Genomic DNA, 25,459 nt, shown 5'->3' with positions numbered 1-25,459 from the left:
CTCTATCACTGAGATTCAAATCTGGTTATTTAACCTTTTAATACAAAATTTTTTTTTTTGAGTTTTGAAATGCTAAATCGCCTAACTTAACATTTTACTATTTCGTCGGATAATCCTTTGGGAAATTTATATTTATTTCATTTACTTTTGCTTGGATTATAAGAATTCGGATTTGAAAACTTGTCCCATACTGCCCCATTATCAAAGTATTAGTTATTTAGAGTTATATTCGTTCGGACTAATGTTCACATGCTCTTGATTATGAATTGATAACTAATTGAGATTTTGATTATTTTTAATTAGATTTTATTTTCATTTATGTTCTAACTTTAAGTTTAGTTTTACACATAATTTTCATATATATACTATGAAATCATTGTAGAACAGTTAACTGAAATAAAACATGAATTAACTTTAAATATAAAATCACTGGTAAAAGCAAATTAAAATCACATCCAACGTTTAGCATTTGAAACGAAAAAAATTAAAAAAATAATAAAAGAAATCAAATTATAAGATTTTTTCCATCAAAAATCCGATGAAAGCTCCAATAAATCCACTGTAAGTGCAAAGTATTTCTGGATCTTTGAGGTTATCATGTAATTCGTTTTCGATAGGAATTCCGATTAAATCGAGCAATAAGAAACATGCAACATATTGGTAAATCTTGATTACTTTTTCTGATTCGTGATCAAATTGGAAGTACACTAAAGAAATCATGGCCAAAACATATAAAATAGTGATGGTGATAGGGAAATCAATAATTAAGCAAGAGCCGAGTAAACTAAGTGGGAATAATGATCCAAGTGCAACAATCTTTGAATGTAAGAGTAATGGATAAAATACGCTTAATATTGACGATATTGTTGCAATCCCGTAGTAAAATTGTGCATTTTCAGAAAATAAGGCGCCAACCATTGAAAAAATAATTGGAAAGATTGTGATAAGGATGCTAGGAAGTGTGAAATGTTGCTGGGCTGTGATATACGTCATTCTGTACTCATGAGCATAACGATAAAAGAAACCTGAGATGGAAAGCGTTGAAATTCCGACTCCGAGGAACTGGAGGTTTTTGGCAAGTTGACGAAAGAGGTGAAAAGCTTTTTCCATTATTTTATTTATGTTGTTTGGGTTATATTGCATATTCATTTTATATATAAAAAAACCGCCATTTTCGTTATTGATTATTTGTACAAATTGCTTACTGCCAACCGTAATATAGCATGAATGACACCATGACAAATAAACAAATCTATCATTTCGTTTAATTTTCATAATTTGGTGGCCATTAATGAGTTTATTTATTATAATTTTATATTCTAATCAAATATTGTGCATCCAATCTTATTCAAAATTATATTTCGTAATTTCAAAATGTGAAATTCCTAAATCTAAAAGAGATATACTTAAAGATAGGATGAGATCTTCGATATACTAAGTTCTATATAATATAATATTTAAACAAGACATAAATATAAAAAAAAATAATAAAATTAATTAAAACTTTCAATAACTTTGTTGTCTAATACTCCACGAAGCTGATATCTGTCAACAGCTTTCCTTAGGAAGTATTTCGTAAAGTTATATTGCTGAATACTTCCCGTACTAAGAGATTCGAGTATTTTACTTATTGCTTCTGTATCTTTGTCTCTAAGCAATACAACCAAGCGGTCCAAAGTGACATACGAAGTGTCAAGTTTTGTATCAACTGTTTTCTGAGCTTTAACATCGTCTGGGTTATCACTTGACTCTTCGCTAAGGGCCATAATTGGTTTCTGGACCTCATGAGGCATCAATTCTAAAATTCTGTCCATGGAAATCGGAGCATCAACTTTCCATTGGAAATTCTCTTCAACCTTTCGGAAAACAAGGGTATTTAAGCTCGACCATGACTCACTATCTGCTGTATCAAGGTTATCAACGCATTTGTAAGTTCCATAAGATTTCAAATTAATTTGACCGGAAAACTTTGTCGCAAATCGAATGGAGTTGAAGGAAGTTCTTCTATCGTATTTTTCCTGCTTAGAAGAATCTTTTTTCTCGGCATTGAAGAAATCTTTCCTTTCTTGGTAAAATTCATACTTTTTGCCTGGATCTGCTCTTGCTACATCATAGCCTCTCTTGGAAAGATATAACTGTGCAGGAATAAAGTAAGCCAAAGGGATTTCTTTCAAATATTGAAGAACAAGATTATTATTTGGAGTTGTATCGAAAAATGGGAAGTTCCAAGCAGACAAGATGAGCTCAAACCTTCTAAAATCAACCATTCCAAACGGCGGAGACGTTTTATCAACGTGTAAAGTGAAATAACCTTTTGCGGCCAATTGAGCGTCTTGTGGAATGGTCAATTGGTATTTATTTGTATCAATTTGAGGGTATTTTTCTTCAGATTCTATTAAAACATATGTTGGAACCAATGAAGGACGAGATTTAAGATCTTTCAAGCAAATATCGTAAGGGAATGGCCAAATGTTCGGATCTGTTGCTAAAGGCACTGTAAAATGATGAGATTCACCATTTGGGAATTGTAAATTAAAATGAAATGTATGTGGTTCTTTTCTTGAAAAGAAACCATACTGATCTTGATATCTGCTAAGAGAATATGGATTTCCACTATTAATTAGAGTTAGTTTGACCCATGGAGGGAAAATTGAAACATCCAGCGGATTTCTCTCTTCTACGTAAACGCAGAATATGTTATCCAACGGCCTAATCAAATACTCGGATCCAAACGGCCCAACACGTGCCATATTGAAGAAATTTGGTGAAAATCCGAAGAAATCACTGCATAAAATGATTGTTGAACTGTCTTGATTCAGCGGAGTTAATCCTCGTCCATCTGTAGGTAAGTGCAAATCGTATTTTTTATTCATTTCCTCATAAGTAGCCAATCTTCTTTTTGCTAATTCGATCAAACCACACGTACATATGGCTTTAAAGTCGCCAGTCTCTTGTATGACAAGATTTTGTATGACGGATTGATTATATTCTTCACATTTAGGATCGCCATTTGAATCTGCATATGCAATGAGCGTAGTTTGTTGAGTTAAAGGCTTTGAAAATCGATAAAATGAAAGTAGAGGAGTTCCATATACTACCCTATTGATGTGAGCAGTATTATCAATACAAATCAAGTTCTTTCCAAATGACTCCCCTTTCATTGAGGCCGATTATTTTCAATTCAATTTCAAAATCAAATGAAAATCTTAAATTGACTCATTTTTTATTATTAGTGTTTAGTAACATATTAGAAATATTATAAAAGTAAGGATTTTATAAATTAATTAATTTATCATTTGAGGAAATATATTTTGCAAGAGTTTGTATAGACAAACCATTGAGTATTTCAATAGATGGCTGGATACGAAAAGAGATTTTAAATTAAAATACAATTAATCTTTATAATAAGAAATATATAAACTTAAATCAAAACAATTTTATAATTTTCACACTTGTGTATTGCTTGCGACGAATTCTTCTAAAGCTATGAGAGTCTTTCTGCTGAATTCTCCAAAATCAATCGGTGTTGATGGATCAGCTTCGAATCCTGGTTCATTACTTTTAATAATATTAATAATTTCAGTTGATTTGCCCTGTTCCATCAACTTTTGGACACTTTCAAGTAATTTTTGAACGCGGCTGAGTGAAAATTGTTCAATTTTAGGAGAAAGAGGTGTTGTTTGGCTGATGCCGAATGAAGCTGGTGGGTTTTGTAATATGTTTTGTATATCTTTTGTAAGATTTATTATCTGCTGTTCGTAATTTCTTAGATTAGATAAATTTATTGACATAATGCGCTTGTTGAATTTCTTTTTTAGATAGATTGCAACACCTCCAATGACGCTATCCGCAGAATTGAATTCTACTGCATTATCCCATATTAGATTCATATCTTCGATCCAGGGTTGAAATCCCGAATACTGGTTGTTGTTTATTTTCTTCTTAATCGTAGTTAAATCCATTGGTTTTTTAATTCGATTCTTATATTCACCTGTAAGCTTTTTATCTTCTTCTAATGGCTTAAGGAACATAATGGATAGGGGTTCGTCACAAAAGAATTTTGTGATTTGTTTCATAATAGCAATCTTTTGATCAGCTGTTGTCATGTACAAAAAAAAAAAATTGACACAAAATCATCAGCTAAATCATATATCTCGCATAGAAATCATTCTATGCACTGATACAAGCAATTCTCATCTTTGGGAAAACAAGTGGACAGTCTACTTGACTCTGAGTCTGTGTTAAATTTATTCATCTCTTGATAATACCAAATGAAGATATTTACAACTGTTCAATAATGAATTAATCAATCCAATATGCTGAAGGATTAATATAAGGCTTCCTGCATTTTATTTGATGAACAAAATTAATCCATCTTACAATGCTGAATCCAAATTATTGTTAAAAATATGTGAAATGTTGTGAATGTCAGCATACAATACAAGGAAATATATCTTTTTCAAATCAATTAATTCTGTTCAAAGATTAATATAAATTCTAACTCATTCTAAGTAAGTTATGAATAGGATTTGTATGCATAATCAAATAAGATGTAAAAATATGGATAATGTTAAAATCTATTATATTTACTAACAAAACTAAGAAAAAAAATCATTGAGCATTTTATCTTTTGCTCATAAAGTCATTATATTGTATATAATCTTCACTGTTAATGATTGAATCAGCCCAATTCTTCTTGAATCCTTCTGAAGAGTTCGAAGAAAAGGAAAGAATTTGAATTCCAAGGAATAGTTTGGTTGATACAACCTGAGGTCTAAATGAAATTAGCCAGAAAAGCTGCGAAAATGTAATAATACTTCTAAGCACCATTTTGGAATAGAAGCATATTGCAAATATTTGTATTGCATGTTTTACAGGAGAAACAACGTGTGTGAAGATTTTAACATATGTAATTATTACATCTTGTAGATTATAAATTGAAATTATTGCCAAAAGTAAATAAAAGATTGTTGACTTCAATATATTGTACAAACAAATGCATCTTCCGGATTCATTAAAATGGAAATATCGATTTGGAATGTCTCTACGGCAAATTTCGCAATAACTTTCAGTTGATGCTTGTGGTGCGGGCTGATTTTCGATATCTTTTCTTGGTGACTTTGGGAGGGCCATAAGACCAGAAAGAAACGCAAATATTAAACAATAAAATCCGGAATATATGTAAAATTTAATTAATGAGTCCTTAATATATGTCGATGTTTCTGATATGCAAATGAATGTCAATAAATAGCTGGTTACAACACTTAATATTGTATATGGAAAGTTTTCTCCTTCTTTCATAACTTGGCACTTTTTTAAAAATTGAAAAGATGTAAAATAAAAATCTCTGGTTTTTTTATTTTTTTATTTTTTTAAAAAAATTAATGACGCGAAACCATCAGCTCTTCCCATTAGAAATCATTCCATGTGTTGATTTCAAAAACCGTCATCTTTGGAAAAAGAAAGATCAAAAGTTAAAAATCCATCTCAAACCCTACAATTCAAATACAGATATCTATATTGATGAATTAAGCTCCATACCTTCTGGACGTCAAATCTATTTACCAAGTAAAAACTTATATGATTGCTTTTACAATATTTATTCCTTTAAATCAGATCAATCATCAGAAGATACTGTAAAACAAATTAAAAACTACGCCAGACACTTCAGAATTTTAGCACAATTTGATTTTTATCCATTTGCCACTGCTACATTAAGAAACATTGATACGTTCAACGAACAGTCATTTATCATTAAAACTCTTCCTTCTATTTCAATAAAGATTGACGAAGCATTTATAAATAATTCAGATTTCAATAGCAAGTCTAAAACAGCAGTTGCAGTTGCAGCTGCATATTGTCTCAGAGAATTACATCATAGTCAAAACAAATTTTATAAAATGAGTTTGGATGATATTTATCTTCACGAGAAGAAGGAAGAAACAAAGATTACAGATAATAATGATTTTACAGTTCGATACCAAGATAAAGATTATTTCATCTGCATTGATAACGCTGGCTTTAGATATGACCCCAATCTTAGTTATAAAGATGATATTAAAGATTTGGGAATTATTCTCGAAAAGCTCATTAAAGACATAAAAAATCAGTCATTGACACTACTTTATCAAAGGATGCAAGATGAAAATGAAAAAAAGAGGCCTTCAATTGATTTTGTATGGACTACTTTAACTAACAGCATCGAAGAAGAAATACCAGATGGCTTAATTGAATTTGTTAATGAACAAAAGAAGTCAAAGTTGACAAACAATCTTTTACCACAAAAATCAGGTTTATCTTATATACTTAACAAAAAGGAAAGATCACTTACTGATGGATTGATAATGCTTGCAACACCACCTGAAAGACAAACTGGTGCCGCTGAAGCCAAGTTTTTTGTAGATTTCATTTTATCAAATAAATATTTCAAATTTGAAGGAAAATGGTTTGTAACTAACGGATTAGAAGAAAAAATCAAAGAAATCACAGGAACTTCTGAACCTGATTATGATCAAGATTACGTTGATGCGATAGCAATTTGGAATGTTATTATCAAAGAATCATCTAATGAACTTAAAGCTGCAATCCAAGATCTTGTCAATAACAAGTCTAAAGTAAAAAGATTCATTTCGGAATCAGAAATTGATAAAATGCAGAAAAGACATTGCACTGCTGATAACTCAGGAAAGAACAAAAAAAATAACGAAATATTTATTCCTCTAAAATCAATAATAGATCTTGATTACATTACAAACCATCTTGAAATCGTTTCTCAAAAAGATTAGCTTCATTTGGCTCTAGTTGACTAAAATATTATCTTTTTTTCCACATGAGATAGAATTAATTTCTTTGAGTTTTTGTTTAATATATATTATTGATATACTGCATAATCTTATGCATGATACGCTAAGAACAAAATGTGATAATGCTTTTTTTGTAACTTGTATTGATTCTTTATTTTGAAAATGAAATTTAATAACTGATTAATATCAATAATAGTTATGCAAAAACTATAGTTAATTTTCATATACTTTTTCTGTTTAACTTTTCCATTTCAAAAAAAATATATCCTTCAATATCAAAAACTAAGAAATTACTTATCAATAATATGCTTTTACTATATAAATACAACAGTTCAAACAGACTAAATGTAAAATCTAAGTCAAAATAAATATAAAATAATGAAATGATATAAGTCATAGGTTTTCAAGACAACCAAATGAATCATAGCCTATAATAGAAGCTATTTAAGTAGCAGTAAGAAGTATTTTTGAAGATTTTTTTCGATTGTGAAAATTTTCTTTGAATTATGCATTGTGTGCATAAGCATATTTCATATAACCTTCCTTTCATTAAATTTTCAAAAATTTTTCTAATAAAAAAAATTATATTTTGAATTAAACAGGAGCGACGTAAAGAGACAGTGCAACACCGAAAACAGCTAATGGAGAAAACAAGGACACGGCGTCTGCCTCGAGTGTATCTTTAGAAACCTTTCTAACAAGTAAATATTCGAGAGTGTTTTCTTCATTGATCAGGATAATGTTTTTTGTACTTGGTATTAATTCCTTGTTATGGAAATCTAAAACCCATTCCATATCATCTGTCATTTGTGGTTGTTTTGATATTAATTTGTGGGGTATCAAAGAATCTTTAAGAAATAGTGTAACTTTAAGTGTTTTTGGTAAGTGTTTATCGTTCTGAATATGTGAATGTTGAATAGTTATTACTTCTGGACCGTATTGGTCTTTTGCACGCAATGAAAACTCTATTCTTCCATCTCCACAAAGTAAATATGCAGCGTTATTGGTCGAAGAATAATGAGCATCACTACCATTTGAAATTGGTATTGGTTCACTTTGTCTTTTTGATTTTAATTTCGCTGAATAAAGAATCTGTCCATCTTTTAATATCTGATAATGGGTTCGTCGGCCTCGTATAGATGTCGTAAATGTCCTTTTAATTGTGTATAAAATTTTAGGAGAAACAGCAGGATCAACTCGTTTGCGAACTCTAATGCCGACTATTTGAGGAAACAATGTTGGCTTCGTTTTATCCCCAGATGATGATTCTTCCTGCTTTTCGGTCATGAGATTTTGAAAAACGGTTTTGACGTGTTAAAAATTTTGTAAATTTTAGGATTTTCGAAATTGATTGTGTTTTCAATTTAAGTAGCCTCTAACCTCTGTTGTAAAGTGTGTGGTTCTGGTTAACAATTTACGAAATAGAATACAATATAATTAAAAAGAATTTAGCCCCAAAGTCAATAAAAGCATAGCAGCCAAAGAGCAACTTTTCTGACTAACTTCATTGAATCACATTTGTGATATGAAATTATGCATTAAATTGGGCAATCGAATCAAGATTTTTGACGATATATCTTGATTTATCATTTCATAAACATTTATTAGTAAATATAATTCATAAAAAAACAAATAAGCTTTATAATAACATACAAAATAAATACTAAGCACCAGAAGGTGGTCCGATATTGAGCATAATGCTCGGAATATTGATTTTCAAGCATCTGTCAAGGAAGAAGACTGTAACGCAATCACATTCTTGAGCCGAGTGAAATGGATATCCCAATGCAGAATCTGATAAAACTTGAGGAAGGATAATATGAAGACCTTCAACAAATTTTCCGTTGAGAGTAGTAACGATGAATGCCGATTTCATGATGTATCCAGTATCAATGCACTGCGAAAAATCAAATGTAACCAATCTCAGTCTTCCTGGCTGTGAAAGAGGGAACTTGACAGCTCTGCTATTAAAATCAAATATTTCATGTTTCCTAGACGCATTAAATGCGAGAGGTTGAAATTTAAAGCATTGAGCTTTCATTATTGGCAGATTATCATAACAACCATAAGCAGAAATGCTTCTTAATGATAATTGACATTCACTTTGCATTAAAAATGTCATAATTAAGAATTCACAATGAACTTCTAAATTAATTTCTTCCATTTCATTTGATATTGGATATTCATTTCGAGAAATCAGAACTGATTTTGGAAGATTTTCACCAGAGAAAACAAAAGAAACTCTTTTAACATGTGAATATCCTCTCAAAGAAATATTAAAAGAAAAACTTGAACTTTCATTCTTAGAAGTCCACAAGAAATCATTATATCCATAAAGAAGACCATCTGCATTTGGATTGCCTGGTGGGCTTTGAATAATAAAAGATGGCTTTTTGGAAAGCTCAATTAATGATTCATTCATTGGTTTTTCATACCATTTAAGTGGTTTTTCTTCAATGATTTTGTGAGGATTGAATGAATTATAAATATTTGTATAAAGGTTCATTAATTCATTTCTTTTTTGAAAGATTTTCTTCAGACAGCCATTGCAAACTACATAAGGTCTTACTCCTTCGTCATTGTTTTCTTCATGGTCTAAATTAATAAGAGATGGATAAGTTCGGCTTGAATAAACAATTCCTCCACTCTCCATCGATTTACAATCTTTGCAAAGACTGCACGAACTATCATTTGATGAAAACATACTTAATGGCTCATAGCAAGCAGGATTTAATCCTTTTTTAATTAATAGTAAATTCCTTTCATGCAATGGTATTTTTGTTGATAATCTTTGTATTTCTAGATCTAATATATCAACAATATCTATACTGGATTGTATTGTTCCTGATTGAATTTCATCCAGTTTATTTGAATAGCTTTTCATAACTCTTGGATGTGTTTTATGGAAGTTATCGCATGTATGAGTAACGCTGTATTCGTCATCATCCATGCAAACAATTTTAATATTTCCGAGACAAAATTTTTCGGAAACTTCGAAGTCAATTCTTATGAACCTGCAAAAATCAGCTGCACATCTTTCATAAGGAATTGAAGCATTCCATAAATCGCATTCCATTAAATCAAACTTAATCCATGTTGGACTATTAACTCTTGGCAAAGAAATGGCATTCATCCAAAGATACATTTCATCTAAATTATTTCCAGTTTTAATGGAAATTTGTGATGGAGGCAAATAATCATCTACAGCAGGAGTTAAAAGCATCAGAATTGCAGTAAATTGCATTGGACTTGGTAATGAAATAATAAGAGAATTTGATGTTTCTTCAAGTGAATTTGTTTCTACATCCAACATCTCTCCCAAAAGTGCTGATGAAAGCGTTTTCTTGGAGTTTAAACAATCATCAATTGACGGAACAATTGAAAGATGTAAAGGATCAATGATTGTTGAAATAAACTTTTGTTGGATATTCTTTGCAGTCCATTCTTCAATGATTGATTGTGGAGAACCAAAGAAGTTAACAAAATATCGTAATATAGATGTTGGTGTATCAAATGAAACACCATAGTTATCATTAGTAAAAGAACGAATTGAACTTTTCTTAATCGCATCTGTCCCTGAATACATAATAGAAATAGAATCTCCTGCATATATAAATGATCTTGCAATAAAAGCCATTTCATCATCACTTGCTCCCATCATTATTGCAAGATTCCTAGCATGAGCAAATGTAGCAATGTTTGTTCTATCTAAGGAATCAACACAATTAAATCTTAAAATTGTCCGTTGCTGTGTTTTGAAGGTTCTAAATCCAGTGTCAGAATCAATTTGATGCAGAAATCGGGATATGTCTTCAACGAGTTCTTTGTCTTGGAATCTTTTCATCATCTTATTAACATCATATTTATAGAATTGTATTTGAGGATGATCAATTCCTTGGATAGATAATTCATATGATTTCTGTAATTCGTCTTCATTCTGGTCAAGAAGCGAAATAATAACTACAGGTACTGAACCATTGTTTGCGCTGATCTTTGAGAAGTATTTGTGAGTCTGTGGATGACAAATTTCTTCAACACGATGGGAAGCTCCAAGAAAGCCTTGCTTAGTACTCCATTTGATTGGAACTGAACCTCGATACCATGTATTGACGTAAAAAGCATTCTCTCTTATAAAACATAAATCACATTCAACTTCATTTCCGGGATTTCCGTGATCATCAAGGCCGCGACTGATATACCTTGTACCAGGGTTTGCTGATGAGCGCCTAACAAAGTAGATTATGTTAGATGTTGAAGTTGATAAATACATTGATGAGCAATATCCTTGTAGAAGTACAACACATGCTTGTGGGACATCAGAAAATGCCTCTCGCCATCTGTTATTCCAGCAGAAATCTGGATTAAAGTCCCATGATGGTCTGTTAGATGGAAATGGGCGCGTAAGATCAAAAGATTCGCAAAAGTAATGATATTTTTGTATCGGAAAATCTTCTATAGCTTGAGGAACTTTGATCTCTTCACCCTTTGAATTTATGCAGTGGTATCTGATTGATTTTATCTCGTAAACAATATTCTTTGGTGGTATAAAAGCCACCGGATGCTTTTCTGTAATGATTCCTATAATGAGTGAATTATTTGAAATGAAACCACCTAATAAACCAACTCCGGTGTCTAAAAAATCGGATTTAAACGTCTCTGTTATTGTTCTAATGGCTGTGGAATGAGAGTTAAATATATCCTTGTTAGGTAATCCATGAAAAATAAACGTTTGGTTAAGATAATCTATTGTAAACACGTATGTGCATTTATCATTCTCAGGGCTAACTACAATATGGTTGTAGCCCTGTTTAGAAACAAGATATTGAACACTAGTTGTCGATTTCAAAAAAAAAATTGATAAAAAATTTAGCTATCAAAAATTGTGTTTATCTGCAACAATATGAAATTGAATGGGTTTATGCATGCTTTCTATTCGGTAAGATTTTGGGCTCTCAATTCTAAAATCTGGAAAAATTCCACCAATTGAGAGAAATGAATTCCCGGTATGAATTTATCTAAATTTTATACATTTTGAAAGAAACTTTCACTCATTTTGATATACTTAGTGCTGTGTATATCCCCATACATTTATTCACTTCAATGGCATCCTTATATTACTCTTTTATTTGGTTTGATTACACATTAAAGAGAAGTTTCTCGCCCACACACTAAATCTACACTGAGCAAAATAAGAAATTCTTTTACATCTTCATTATTACAAAATGCCATCATGTTAAGAGCTTTACATACAGATTTTAATCTAACTTCTAAATCTTCATCATGAGTTAAACGAATTTCTGCTATTTTTATATTACTTTTTAATAGGGCATATGATCATTTTAGTTTCCAACTGCACCTTTTGGATTTCTGGTTATTCTATTAAATACAGGATCTGTTTACTTCTTTTTCTCTATTAAGAAGGGGGTGCATTTTTATAGTCTACTCAGTAATTCTCTATGTCTCGATAGAATCTTTTCACTAATTTCTGATAGGAACAATGTCTAACTTCTATTGGCGCATCAAGCCGATAATGATCAAACTAAATCAACTGAAAATAACCAATAAACAGCCATAATTTTAGAGTTTTTAATACTGTTACACAGGATTTACACGCAAAAATGAGTGAAAACATTATGTAAGGATGTCAATTTGGAAGAAAAGTGAGAAAATTCCTAAAATGCTAAAAATGAATTTTCCAAACGTACTTTTTTATCTCATTTTTTTGATTTTGAAAAAAATTTGGAGAGAAGAACTCTTCGTTTTTGAATTTTGTCACGATGGTTTTAAAGTATATTAGACACATGTATTGATATTACTATTTTTGTATATTTTGAGAGAAAATCCCTAAAAAGTGAGAAAATCTGAGACGGTTTGAGAAAATATATAAACTATTGAAAATTTGAATTCAACTTCTAATTTGGAAAAAAGAAATTTGGAAAGAAGAAAATTCAAAAATCGAGATTTAGACTCAGTATCAAATGGAGAACAAAATGTTTCTTCATATGAAGGAAAAAAATTTTCTTGAGAAGAAATAGAGTTTTTAAAATTTTATTGTATGTAATGAAATAAACAAATATTAAAATTATTTTTTGATAACAAGAAAAAGAGGTAGGGCAACGATAGAAAATTTTTGGAAAAAAAGTTCGGAGATCTTAAACGTATCATATTCCCTGCATGGTTTGGTATCTTCCGCCATGCGTTGTGCCAAACATATTGACACTTTCCAATAATTAATTTATGGTATGAGTCACAGAGTTAGATTATAAAAAGAAAGTAAATAATTGCAATTAGAAATCATATATGTCGGAAATCAAATGTTGATGAGCAGAAACCTTTTACTCATCATAAAAGAGATAAATCACTAAAGATTTGTATACATTAAAATTTGATATTTGGTGCTCGAAAACTGTCTGATGGGACTCCTCCAAAATGAACCAATCTATCGCTGAGGACCAAATTAGATGATGTGGATGGTGTATTCTCTAATTCTAACTTAGGAAGAATGGGAACAAAACGAATGACGACAACAACATGTCAAACATAGATTAAATATCTATGAATCAATAAAGTATACGTGCATTGAAGGTGATAACGATCACTTGAGGCTTATAACTCTTTGACTAAATTATGCAATAATTAAATATAATCATTTTTATATTTTTATACTGATAGTAATTAATATACTATCCTGCTTAATAAATGGTATGATCAAATTTGTTTGAAAATTTAATTATGTATATGAAACTATGTCTTCTATATAAAAATCAAAATTTTCGGACGAACCTAGATTGAACCTTTATGAAAATCTATCATTTTTGTTAATTGAGTTAATATGAATCTTTTACATATGTATATATAGCATTGATAGCTTATATAATCATGGTTTATTCCATATTAACATATTTTTTCAGTTAAATTTGTTAATAATATCATGTAACAAATTAATTCAAGATTAGAATGTCTACAAAATGCTAACAAATAAGAACAAAATACGATTTCTCGACTTAAATTTTAATATGGAGTAGTTTTTCGTTTAAATCTAATTAAAAATGAATAAAAACTTATCTTGTACTATTTTCATTCAAAGATTTTAATAATGTAAATCATGCATTTTCATAATTCAGTACAGTTCTTTTTAGAATTAAAGTTGATGAGGATGATATTTGTGATTTAAAATAATTTGTTAATGTTCACCTTTTATTCATCACCTTGTGGTATGCCCTAAAGCAATAGCATTATCAATTCTGCTGAATTGATCAACTCAAAATTCCAAAAAAAATTCAAAATTTCAAAAATGAAATTAAACAATTTGAATTTTCACATGAAAAAATCAATTTCGAAAAAATTTGGAAAATCAAAGTATTTGATAATTAGTCAAATAATCAATTTACATCGTTTTTACTCATAAAAAACAACTAATTTTTGATTTTGATATCATATTTGATAAATACTCATTCCAGAGTTGACGTAATGTATTAATTATTGTTAGAGATATTGCTTTCGCAGCAAAATTCTTATTTCATGAAAGAAAAAAAAATGATTTTATTCCAACAAAAACAAGTAAACAGATGAATGGAAACGTACTATATTTTCATAAATGTAGTAATCAGCGTGTCGGCTTTTGTTTATCATGTTCGAGTCAAAATGTATTAACTTGTAATAAGAAATATTCGAAGATTATATGAAGTATTGAGCATTCTTTGTAGAAATATTTGTAATTCATTACTAACATATATAATAAAGTTGTTTTTTTTTCCTTATTGCAATAATTTTGTCTGATTTTAATAACTTTTCATGTATACGAGTTGTGTGAATATGCATCATAATATGCGTAAATATACTTATTTGCGACGAATAATGTGGTTGCATAATGGAGGTGCTAAATTTTGATTGTTAATATGGGGCTTTGGTATGTATAATCATGTTCTTATCTCAACGTAGGAGTATTGGTGCAATATGATTAAAATTTACGAGGTTGATCTTAAATTGAATAATTCTGGAGTATAAATCACAATGCAGCTAATTCTATGTTAAAGATAGATACAGATTGTAGTAATCAATTAGGGAGTACAAATTCATTCTTTCATTTCTGTCGTATTGAGCAGAAAGGAAGAGATCATAACCCTAGGAAAAAAAGCCCAAATTTGTCACTTTTCATAGTACGTTAAACTCAATTCGCTCGGCGAATGCCGAGCACACGTACTCATCATTCAACATAATATTCTCATTCTTTGGTTATTATAGTGCCAGACAACACAAGATTTCAAAGAATTACTTGAGTTTTCAATTAATCTTAATCCGATTTTAGATTTATCGAGAACTCCATCATCACAATCACATACTTCAGTGCGGTAACTACAATTATCCATATACAGAAGGAAGTTCTTTTCGAACAACTCATTTGGAGTCTGTTTTGGAAAGAACTTCTTTCTGTCCGACTTAATTTCATAGTTCCTGATCAACCAAAAGACAGAAACCACACACTATCTACTCAGGAAAGGAGTTCTTTCTAAATCTTCCTTAAATTGAGATTTTACGAGAGATAACCCTTCTATTGCACTTAAAAATGAACATTTTGATATCTTTAGTATCACACATGGTCATATATAGTATTTCATCTACATGAATACATTCATCTTTCGAAGTCTCTCATTAAATGGGAGGCTTCGAAAGATGAATCGTTTTATTCATGCAACTTTAAATCTCGAACACATTTAGAGAGTGAGTATATCATTTTATTCTTGTTTTGAGTTTATTCTGATTCAAAATTGCAGTGAAAACAGAAGTTCACACATCATATCTGAATGTGAGCTCATCTATACTTATACGATCTCAATACCTCCACTCTAAGCATAAGAGGTGAAGTTATATAAAAATTATCAGATGCGTTGAAGTCTCAAAAGTATTGCCTGAATGCTTGTTTAATATTTGTCCAAGTAGTTTCAATGAATAAATGTATTGTTTTTTATAATTTCGATTTATTTTTAGAAAATATTCAATATAACCTTTATTGTGTTATTTACATCTCATAAATTCTCTGTCTAAATCATATAAAAGCGCGTTTTACCCCTATGAATCAAGAAATTCATTCAATATTCATGGTATATTTATTAAATTTATACGATTTACTAATAATCAATATTATATCCTCATAAATAGCAATATATTTTGGTAATCTATGATAATCATATACAATATTTGAAATCAAATTTTCATTAGTTTAGGTTCCTTGTTAATAGTAAACCATTATATTTATTACTAATAATAAAATCTATGTGTCGTATTGAAATTCAATAAAATTACTTATTCGGTTCAAAAAAACAAATTAGATAAAATTTTTCTTTTTTTATGTAATTTTTGTTTTTCATTTTTCTCAAGATCCTAAGTTATGTTCTAACTTTTGACATTATATCCTATCATGCTAGGCTATATATTATAGCATATCCAAAAGGCAAGGAAATCTATCAGAGAAGCCTTTTTGACCTATCGTTGCCCTACCTCTCAAGAAAATTCCCAACAGAAAATATTTGAGACAAAGAAAAAAAGAAAATTGAAAAATATTACTCTCCTTTACATTTCATGAGATTTTCAATTTATTTTCATAAAATTGACAATTTTATACGTTTAGATGAAAATAAGTGATTTTGCTTGAAATAAAAATTATTGTTTGTTTACAGCTATCAAATAGATTTTTGCTATTTTGATTAAAATTTGTTAATCAAATTAATAATTTTTTTCTAAATATCTTAAATATCTGGATCACTCACTGATACGATGAATTAAACGATAAAAATAATACAAACTCAACTAAGTTTCCTGTCTTTCAACCAAAAAATATTATGCAATTTAAATTAAATTGTTTATTCAAAGATAAAACAAAGATAAAGTAATTATAATTATCATATACTTTATGAATAACTCTCTAATTGGATAAGATTTTCGTACAAATATTTTTATTAATATCGATAAGAATATGTTTACCTACTATCACCATATGTCGATAAACGAGAGTAGAGTGATTTTTATCATCGAAACTTTTTAAAAGCTGTAAGCAGGAAGTAATAATCTTGTTTTTTCTGAGTTAGTTGTAGAACTATTGATGCCCGAGTTATCATTGTGATGCAGAAGGATATCAATGTACTGACTGAAGGATATGAATTGAATTGAATTTTATTGAATTTCAATTTGATCAAAATTTGTTGAAATGATATGAATGTGTCAACTTCTGTATCATTCTCCTTCACTCCTTCCTTATTCTTTCGAGAACGAAGCTAGCTCAGCTTTCGCTGAGCGAATTGACACTTTTCATGCCCTAAACGTACATACTCTCAAATTTATCGAAAAAATTAATACCACCTAAACTAGTATATTCTTATTTTAAATATGATATTATCCTTATATTCCACACTAAAATTCATTTAAATCAACTTTTAAAAAAGTTCGAATCCTGCGCGTCTCACTTTTTAAATTTTCCAAATGGAAAATTATATTCTCCTAAAGTGAAAACAATTTTCCAAATTGACTTCCTTACATTATGATTTGAATGAGAAAGATTATGACAAATTTCAAAATTTATGATTTCGTTTTTAGCATTTTTCGCCACATGCAGAACAGATCCAGCAGAATATATCCGCTTTGATGTTGTTCCTGGCATTGGTGAAAAAGATGTTTCAAGAGATGACGATCCAATGCCAACTTCGAAATACGCATATGTAACTTACTACTCAGGAGATGATCACTGGAGTCATTACTTGCTCAGCGTAATTGTCCTTGGTCAAACGCTCGCATCTCTCAGTCCTAAATACGATAGAGTTCTTTTAATTCCATCAAAAATGGAATTTGAAGAATCTGTTCTTAAAACAATAAAAGAATCATGGACTCATATTATACATAGGCCTTTTATTAAATGGCCATGCGAAACTAAATTAGAAGATCCAAGAGATAATCATATTTGGTTTAAATTACAAATTTTCAGCCTTTATCAATATTCGAAAGTCTTATATATCCCACCAAATGCATTAGTTGCTAAAGATCCATCAATTGCTTTTTCATTTGTTACACCTTCTGCTCCATTGGATTATCAAACTTGGGGATATTCCCATCTTGGTGCGGTTAGGAATCTTGACTTCCTAGTAGTCACCCCCAGCCAAACTACACTCGACAACGTTACTACGAAAGGCTGCAACTGGATTCATCAACCAGTTGGATATTCTCGGGAAATTAATCAGGCATTCAGAGGTGACCGCAATAAGAATATTGGTCCATATGATAACGGTCTCATTGAAGAATTTTATTTCGGAAAATTCACAACAATTCCAAGTTTTTATCAATTCGAGTTAGTTAAATCGAAAACTCCACTAAAAAAGACAGACCCGCGTATAGTTACATACAGATTCCCACAAGGAACTAAGCCATGGGACCAGGGACCAAACCAACAATCCGAAATTATTTCAGACGCATGGATTAAAGTTGCCGTTCAAACACACGAAAACCTCAACCTTACTATTGATCTTGCGCGCTATCAACTTTCAAAACCAACGCTTGAAGGCTCTGATTTCATTGCGAAAAAACTTTCAAAGCCACTCCCAGTTCCGAAGTACGTAGTTTACGATTTTTACGATGAATTTGAAGAAACAAACGTAATAAGAGAAATTTTGAGATACTCATCACTTGTTATTGGCGCTGTCAGCCTTGTTGCCTTTGCAATTGCTGATGCACCAATGTCTACGAGAGATCAACAGGAAGGCGGACTTATGTCTGAATCTGAAGATAATTAATTTTATTGAATTCAAAAAAAAAAGTTTTTCTATTGTGTTGTTATGATAAAATTTTGTATTATTAGTTATATTACATTCATCATCTCCTTATCTTTGTTTTACCAGATTTTCATCACTTTTACCACCCCTCTAAAGCTGGGGATACTGCCTATCGTTGTTGGTAGCTATTAAATAGAATCACCAAGTGTATTTTCCCCATAAATTACAAGGGTAGTGGTGAAAGTGAGGAAAATCTGTGTAATTTTGAAATTGATTAATATAACAAAATTAATCTTAAAAAATAATTTGAAATGTCAGTGTATTAAGAATTTATCTATAAAGGCCTTACATATAAATAAAATTATTTTTAATATTCAAAAATTAATGGAATTTGGTTCAAAATTTTCGATTATTTATAAACTATGCGCATTTTCATGCACTTTCAGGTTCCAGAATTTTTTCAAATTTCATTTTTTGAAGTTTAAAAATAAATTTTTGTTCTTTATTTTTAAAATTTTGAATTTTTTTGGAATCCTAAAACTTCGAAACATCAAATATATATAGTGCCAATATAATCTATCTATAAAGACCTCTCATCTACATACAAAAAATTTGAAATTATCAAGAAATAGCAAATATGATAGTTTACAAAGGACTATTTATCATCAAGTAGGTAGATAGTACTTATGGTATGGGGATATGTCACTGTATTTCCAGTTTTCTCACGGAATTTGATAATTTGTCAAAAATACTCAATATACCTTTAAAAAAACAAATAACAAACAAGTTTTTATTCATCACCTAAAATATTTTCAACTAAATTTCTAAATTGATCAATTTTTTCAATTAATTCTTCATTATCATCAATAGAATCCAGAACTTCTTCAATATCAACTTCGTACCTTATTTTGTTTGCTATTTCTCTCTGTAAATCACTTCCTTGACCAACAGAATTTAACAAAATATTGTAAATATCAATAGATGCATTAATTATATCGATATCCTGGTCATCTATCATTGAATTAATCAAACCAATGAGATCAGGATTAAGAATATCAGTCAATAAATCAATTTCATAATAACAACAAATTTTTGACAAAATTATTAAAGAAGATTTCTTCAAAATATATGAATACGAGTTCATTAGCGCAGAGAATTTAATGTTTTTGACCTTCTCAGCAATGATCTTCATCTCATTTTGATTTGGACATATATTTATAAAATTTGATAAAATATTTGTTGAAAAAATCAGTCTATCATCATTATAATTGGCAGTTATTATATTAACAAGTGCTTTTAGTGTTCCAAACCTTTTCATTTCGGAAAAAAATTCAGGATATTTTGATATTTCTTGTAAAATGCGAAGAGAACTAATTTGGTTATGGAATTTACCTACTTCTGCTTGTATTGTCAGATGATCAACTAAATGTTCTTCCAAAATAATCGATTTCGCTGGACTTTCCTTTAAAAAAACTAATTTCGATAAAACTTTTAGTAATTTATGGAATTTTGACCTTCCACTATATAAACATGTATCTACTGCAAACTTTAGAACGATTCTTTCCTGATCTGGATTGATTTGAGGACCTTCTAATAAAGATATATAAATATTCAAACAAGAATGAGGAAAATCATCAGATAATGAGTTAATCGATGTTATTAAAGTATTTGATGTCAAAAAGTAATCTCGAAAACATGTTGATGTCGATAATAAATTTGAAATTAAATTTAATATCAATTTGTGATCATTATGATTTTTTTGGTTAAGTAAATTCGATAAATTTGTGAGAAACATCATTGAAATGCTTGAATTAATTATTTGGATTTGAAATTCGTTCATATCTGGATAAAAAAGATTCTGAAAAACTCTGATTGTTTCTGGTCTTAACTGTTGTATGGAAAGTAAATCGATTATGCATTTAAATCCTTTTTCTTCGAGTAATGTTATCATTTGATTTTGTAATGTTGGTAATAATTCATTAATATATAAATAACATTCACTTATTATGCTAATCATTTCGTTTTCAGGCATGTTTCTGTTAGTTTGTTGAATTGTTATGTTATTTAGAACAAAATTCAAACATTCTTCTTGATCTGGAGTCAATTTAACAGATTGAAGAGATATTTCATTCATTGGTTCATGTATCCTTTTACTTTCTACAACTTTTAATAGATCACTTTGTGCTGAAAACTTCTCTTTATAATCCATTTAGAATTTTTTCTTTTTTTGACAGAGGAACTTCCTCGAAGTACTTTTATTGCTCAACAATGACTCGAAGAAATTAAGTATTGATATGATCCATTTGTACCATTTAAGCTGGCCAATTCTGGTTAATAACCGCTCGGAAACGGACCCCAAGGTAAAAAAATCCAGTTTATATGGTAATAAAAAATTTTTATTTTTTGATTTTCAAAATATTTTTGGAGATATAAAATTCGTTTCCCGTATAATTTTCTGTTGCAATATACATCTACTATTCATGGCGGTGCTTACTATGCTAATTTCGTGCGAATCTCATGTATTTTTTTATTACCAATTCTGGTGTTCTTTCCCCATTTTTCCCTCTCATTTTATTTACAAAACATCTCAATTTTGTAAAAAAAGTTCTCAATTTTCCCCATACCACACATGTTTTCTGGGAATAACAAGAGGTTCTCCATTATATATGGGTAAGCAAAAATTTCTCCTAGGATGACTCAGAGTGCTTTAACAATACAATTTTCCTAAGATAAAAGTTTCTTCCACAAAATTAGATTATCCTTTGATAAAAGAAGGCATTAATTCAAATATATCAATGAAATCTCAACTATATTCACTTCATATTAGCCAAAACCATATTAACTGCAAATAACTTGGTTTTGTCATTGGCCGGAGGCGGCGATGCGCCCGAATGGCTAGCGCTGCCGCCGGATGCCCGAATTTTTTTTTGAAAAAAATTTTATTACCAGTTGAGTTTCCCAGATTTTAATGGATTTAACCAGAAACGACCACCTTAATTATGATAACATGTGACATGAAAATAATTGTCAGATTTTATCAATTAATTCGATCGGTGCGCTGCGCTAATAAGACTCTGTAGATAGATGCCAGAAATGCTTCAATTGATATCATAGGTATAGTTATATTTAAAATCACTGTGCTCAAGTCATTATCATGAAATTTCATCATGAAAAATATGATATATAATCTCTCCCCATATTTTTGGGGTACTCTCAATTCCAAATGTCATATATCAATATACCTAATCTTTTCGTACTTGCTCAAGGGGGTAAATATATATAAATATTATTGTATTTTATTTCTCTCGATTTAGATTTTGGCTCCACTCACTGAGTGAGTCTCACTCCTTATCCATGGATTAGCAAACTTAGTCTAATTTTTCAAATTTTTCTCTTACAAATTTATATCTCAAGATGCTAAGTTAGGATTCCTTTCAGACTCGTACACCTATACACTATGGGACCTAACTAACTTATATTCCAAGTCCTGGGCGAATCGGATTGTAACAAGTTTCGCCTTACACTCTCTAATTTCAACTTGCAGAATTTAATAGTAGTGAAGAAGCAGCCCAAAAATTTTCGTTCACATGGTTCAAAAACATGGGTTCTTATATAAGACGCCATTCTTTCTTTTTCTGATATTTTCGAAGATGAATTTTATTAGAAATAAAACAAATAGTTCTTTTTCTAGTGGAATTGGGAACACTAGAGCTCCTGAAGAACAGAATGACTGCCAGAATCTTCTGATCAGCAGAGGTCCAAATGGTAAAAGGCCTATGTAGATACAGATTGAGTAACTTCAAAGCTCCATTTTGCAGAGATTGTGAGCTTTGGAGCTCCTCAGGCGAAGAACTGCAAAAGATTTAGCCATAAAATTTAATAGATCTTAGAAAATACAGATCAATCTATTAATTTAATGTATCCCTTTATCTATATTCAAAAAATCAAATGATTTGGAATGATTGACAATAAATTATATCCGCAATCTTTATGGTCTTTGTTTTCTACATGTGTAACATAGTATTTTTTTTCTTCTAATGAATTTAAGGGTATTTTATATGGTAAAATGTAAATGTGTCTTTTTTAAAAATTGATAATGTCTGACCATGACGTTCATCAAAAAGAATACAACAAATTACGAAGTACTTACAAATACTATATCAATTCATATCTTGCATTGTATCAGCTAAAAACGGAAAACGAAGAAGAATTAAAGTCAATTTACAAAATGATCAAAACAGAACTGATCGATTCAAAGAAATATCCTCCCCAAATAATTATGCGAGACATTTTAGATATCATTCTGTATAATAATCGCTATACAAAGTCATATTTATTTCTTGCCAAACTCATATCTGATGATTACCATGTTACAGAGGTCAACAGAGTTTCAACTATTCCAAACTTCTTGTTTTATAAAGAATATGGAATTAAATTAGACAAATCTGCCGATTTTGAAAAAATTAACTCAGAAAATCTTGAAGTTCTTACAGGAGATACAATTTACAGAACAATTGTGTATAATGACCTTGAAAGATTCATATACTTCACTGAAAGAGATGAATTTGATGAAAATCAAAAACTTGAAAGCAGTTTATATCCATATTCTAAAGAAGGATATACATTACTTGAATTATGTTGTTACCATGGAGCAGTTGATTGTTTCAAGTTATTAAGGACGAAATTCAGCTCAGAAATAACTCGAAAATGTTTACAATTTTCATTTTTGGGAGGAATTCAAGAGATTATGAGTGAATGTTTGAAATATCAAACCCAGAAGAAGAATGCATGGAATATGCAATTATTTCACACAACATTGATTTTGTTACATTCTTGATGAATGAATACAATATAGAAATCAATTTAGATTCATGTGGATTTTGTCAAAATCTTGAAGCATTTTTAGTTTATTTCGATCAAACTAATGATATAAACAAATGCTTTGTTTATACACCTATATTTAATATTCCATCTCTTTTCGAATACTTCCGTTTACATGGCGCAAATATCAATGTAAAAGATGAAGACGGAAAAACCGCACTTCATATTGCAGCAAAGAATAATAATAAAGAAACTGCCGAAGTTCTTATTTCACATGGTGCAAATATCAATGAAAAAAATAAAGATGGAGTAACCGCACTTCATTATGCAGCAGAGAATAATAATAAAGAAACTGCTGAAGTTCTTATTTCACATGGTGCAAATATCAATGAAAAGTAAAAAATGGACAAACCGCACTTCATTATGCAGCAGAGAATAATAATAAAGAAACTGCCGAAGTTCTTATTTCACATGGTGCAAATATCAATGAAAAAAATAAAGATGGAGTAACCGCACTTCATTATGCAGCAGAGAATAATAATAAAGAAACTGCCGAAGTTCTTATTTCACATGGTGCAAATATCAATGAAAAAAATAAAGATGGAGTAACCGCACTTCATTATGCAGCAGAGAATAATAATAAAGAAACTGCTGAAGTTCTTATTTCACATGGTGCAAATATCAATGAAAAGTAAAAAAATGGACAAACCGCTCTTCATTATGCAGCAGAGAATAATAATAAAGAAACTGCCGAAGTTCTTATTTCACTTGGTGCAAATATCAATGAAAAGTAAAAAAATGGACAAACCGCACTTCATATTGCAGCAAAGAATAATAATAAAGAAACTGCCGAAGTTCTTATTTCACATGGTGCAAATATCAATGAAAAAAATAAAGATGGAGTAACCGCACTTCATTATGCAGCAGAGAATAATAATAAAGAAACTGCTGAAGTTCTTATTTCACATGGTGCAAATATCAATGAAAAGTAAAAAAATGGACAAACCGCACTTCATTATGCAGCAGAGAATAATAATAAAGAAACTGCCGAAGTTCTTATTTCACATGGTGCAAATATCAATGAAAAAAATAAAGATGGAGTAACCGCACTTCATTATGCAGCAGAGAATAATAATAAAGAAACTGCCGAAGTTCTTATTTCACATGGTGCAAATATCAATGAAAAAAATAAAGATGGAGTAACCGCACTTCATTATGCAGCAGAGAATAATAATAAAGAAACTGCTGAAGTTCTTATTTCACATGGTGCAAATATCAATGAAAAGTAAAAAAATGGACAAACCGCTCTTCATTATGCAGCAAGTAATAATAATAAAGAAACTGCCGAAGTTCTTATTTCACATGGTGCAAATATCAATGAAAAGTAAAAAAATGGACAAACCGCACTTCATTATGCAGCAGAGAATAATAATAAAGAAATTACAGAAGTTCTTATTTCACATGGTGCAAATATCAATGAAAAAAATAAAGATGGAGTAACCGCACTTCATTATGCAGCAGAGAATAATAATAAAGAAACTGCCGAAAATCTTATTTCAAATGGTGCCGAAGAATAATTAAGCTGGCCGATTCTGGTTAATAACCGCTGGGAAACGTACCCCAGTGTAAAAAAATCTTGTTTATATGGTAATAAAAATTTTTTTATTTTTTGATTTTCAAAATATTTTTGGAGATATTAAATTCGTTTGAAACTATATGAAAAGCAGACTTTTTTTCCCGTACACCCTCTCAATTTTTTTCCCGTTTTCGTACTCATATGGTATTATTAGTGTATAATAATCATAGAGCTTTCGCTATACTGTAGCATTAAAATATAGCTGTATTGTGATTATCTCCTTGAATTTGAGAGGATTCTAAGTTTAATGTCAAGATAATCTCAATTGAATTAAGCATGGAAGCAATATATTTACTATTGTCTGATTGCTCATGATATATCTATACTTGTTTTACAAAAATTTACGAAATCTAATCAAAATACTGTATCACAGGAAGTTGAATAATAATAACTTTTAAAAAATTGTGTTTTTATATGGTTACAATTGGTAGTCTTTATAATTT

At 30.0% G+C, this 25,459-nt stretch overlaps 10 protein-coding genes across 10 annotated transcripts, besides 1 other annotated feature; 4 read left to right on the top strand and 6 right to left on the bottom strand.

Moving 5' to 3' along the window:
* Nucleotides 1–401: 401 nt before the first annotated feature.
* TVAGG3_1004060 (uncharacterized protein) lies at nt 402–1,149 on the bottom strand (the record flags this gene model as incomplete). The annotated part of the gene is made up of 1 exon (XM_001316995.2): nt 511–1,149. The coding sequence occupies one exon, from the start codon at nt 1,147–1,149 to the stop codon at nt 511–513; it is 639 nt and encodes a 212-aa protein (XP_001317030.1).
* A 344-nt stretch (nt 1,150–1,493) lies between these two features.
* Nucleotides 1,494–3,161, bottom strand: TVAGG3_1004050 (uncharacterized protein; the record flags this gene model as incomplete). The annotated part of the gene is made up of 1 exon (XM_001316994.1): nt 1,494–3,161. The coding sequence occupies one exon, from the start codon at nt 3,159–3,161 to the stop codon at nt 1,494–1,496; it is 1,668 nt and encodes a 555-aa protein (XP_001317029.1).
* Nucleotides 3,162–3,446: 285 nt separating this feature from the next.
* Nucleotides 3,447–4,106, bottom strand: TVAGG3_1004040 (bromodomain family; the record flags this gene model as incomplete). Its single annotated transcript, XM_001316993.1, has 1 exon — nt 3,447–4,106. The coding sequence occupies one exon, from the start codon at nt 4,104–4,106 to the stop codon at nt 3,447–3,449; it is 660 nt and encodes a 219-aa protein (XP_001317028.1).
* Nucleotides 4,107–5,339: 1,233 nt separating this feature from the next.
* TVAGG3_1004030 (uncharacterized protein) lies at nt 5,340–6,803 on the top strand (the record flags this gene model as incomplete). The annotated part of the gene is made up of 1 exon (XM_001316992.1): nt 5,385–6,785. The coding sequence occupies one exon, from the start codon at nt 5,385–5,387 to the stop codon at nt 6,783–6,785; it is 1,401 nt and encodes a 466-aa protein (XP_001317027.1).
* A 561-nt stretch (nt 6,804–7,364) lies between these two features.
* TVAGG3_1004020 (tubby protein, chain A domain-containing protein) lies at nt 7,365–8,090 on the bottom strand (the record flags this gene model as incomplete). The annotated part of the gene is made up of 1 exon (XM_001316991.2): nt 7,398–8,090. The coding sequence occupies one exon, from the start codon at nt 8,088–8,090 to the stop codon at nt 7,398–7,400; it is 693 nt and encodes a 230-aa protein (XP_001317026.1).
* A 332-nt stretch (nt 8,091–8,422) lies between these two features.
* Nucleotides 8,423–11,073, bottom strand: TVAGG3_1004010 (inositol monophosphate 3-phosphatase protein; the record flags this gene model as incomplete). The annotated part of the gene is made up of 1 exon (XM_001316990.2): nt 8,467–11,073. The coding sequence occupies one exon, from the start codon at nt 11,071–11,073 to the stop codon at nt 8,467–8,469; it is 2,607 nt and encodes an 868-aa protein (XP_001317025.1).
* Nucleotides 11,074–14,962: 3,889 nt separating this feature from the next.
* Nucleotides 14,963–15,010: a mobile genetic element.
* Nucleotides 15,011–17,370: 2,360 nt separating this feature from the next.
* Nucleotides 17,371–18,901, top strand: TVAGG3_1003990 (glycogenin subfamily member family; the record flags this gene model as incomplete). The annotated part of the gene is made up of 1 exon (XM_001316989.1): nt 17,378–18,580. One exon carries the CDS (start codon nt 17,378–17,380, stop codon nt 18,578–18,580), a length of 1,203 nt encoding a protein of 400 aa, XP_001317024.1.
* Nucleotides 18,902–19,335: 434 nt separating this feature from the next.
* Nucleotides 19,336–20,911, bottom strand: TVAGG3_1003980 (armadillo (ARM) repeat-containing protein family; the record flags this gene model as incomplete). Its single annotated transcript, XM_001316988.1, has 1 exon — nt 19,350–20,768. One exon carries the CDS (start codon nt 20,766–20,768, stop codon nt 19,350–19,352), a length of 1,419 nt encoding a protein of 472 aa, XP_001317023.1.
* Nucleotides 20,912–22,655: 1,744 nt separating this feature from the next.
* On the top strand, nt 22,656–23,396 carry TVAGG3_1003970 (protein of unknown function (DUF3447); the record flags this gene model as incomplete). Its single annotated transcript, XM_001316987.1, has 1 exon — nt 22,656–23,396. The coding sequence occupies one exon, from the start codon at nt 22,656–22,658 to the stop codon at nt 23,394–23,396; it is 741 nt and encodes a 246-aa protein (XP_001317022.1).
* Nucleotides 23,396–23,779, top strand: TVAGG3_1003960 (proteasome regulatory particle assembly; the record flags this gene model as incomplete). Its single annotated transcript, XM_001316986.1, has 1 exon — nt 23,396–23,779. One exon carries the CDS (start codon nt 23,396–23,398, stop codon nt 23,777–23,779), a length of 384 nt encoding a protein of 127 aa, XP_001317021.1.
* Between the last annotated feature and the right edge of the window lie 1,680 nt (nt 23,780–25,459).

The sequence above is a fragment of the Trichomonas vaginalis genome, chromosome I (genome assembly GCF_026262505.1).
Source record: "Trichomonas vaginalis G3 chromosome I, whole genome shotgun sequence".
NCBI classification, from domain to species: Eukaryota; Parabasalia; order Trichomonadida; family Trichomonadidae; genus Trichomonas; species Trichomonas vaginalis.
Note: the sequence above shows the minus strand (reverse complement) of the source record. Positions and strands in the feature narration are given on the sequence as shown.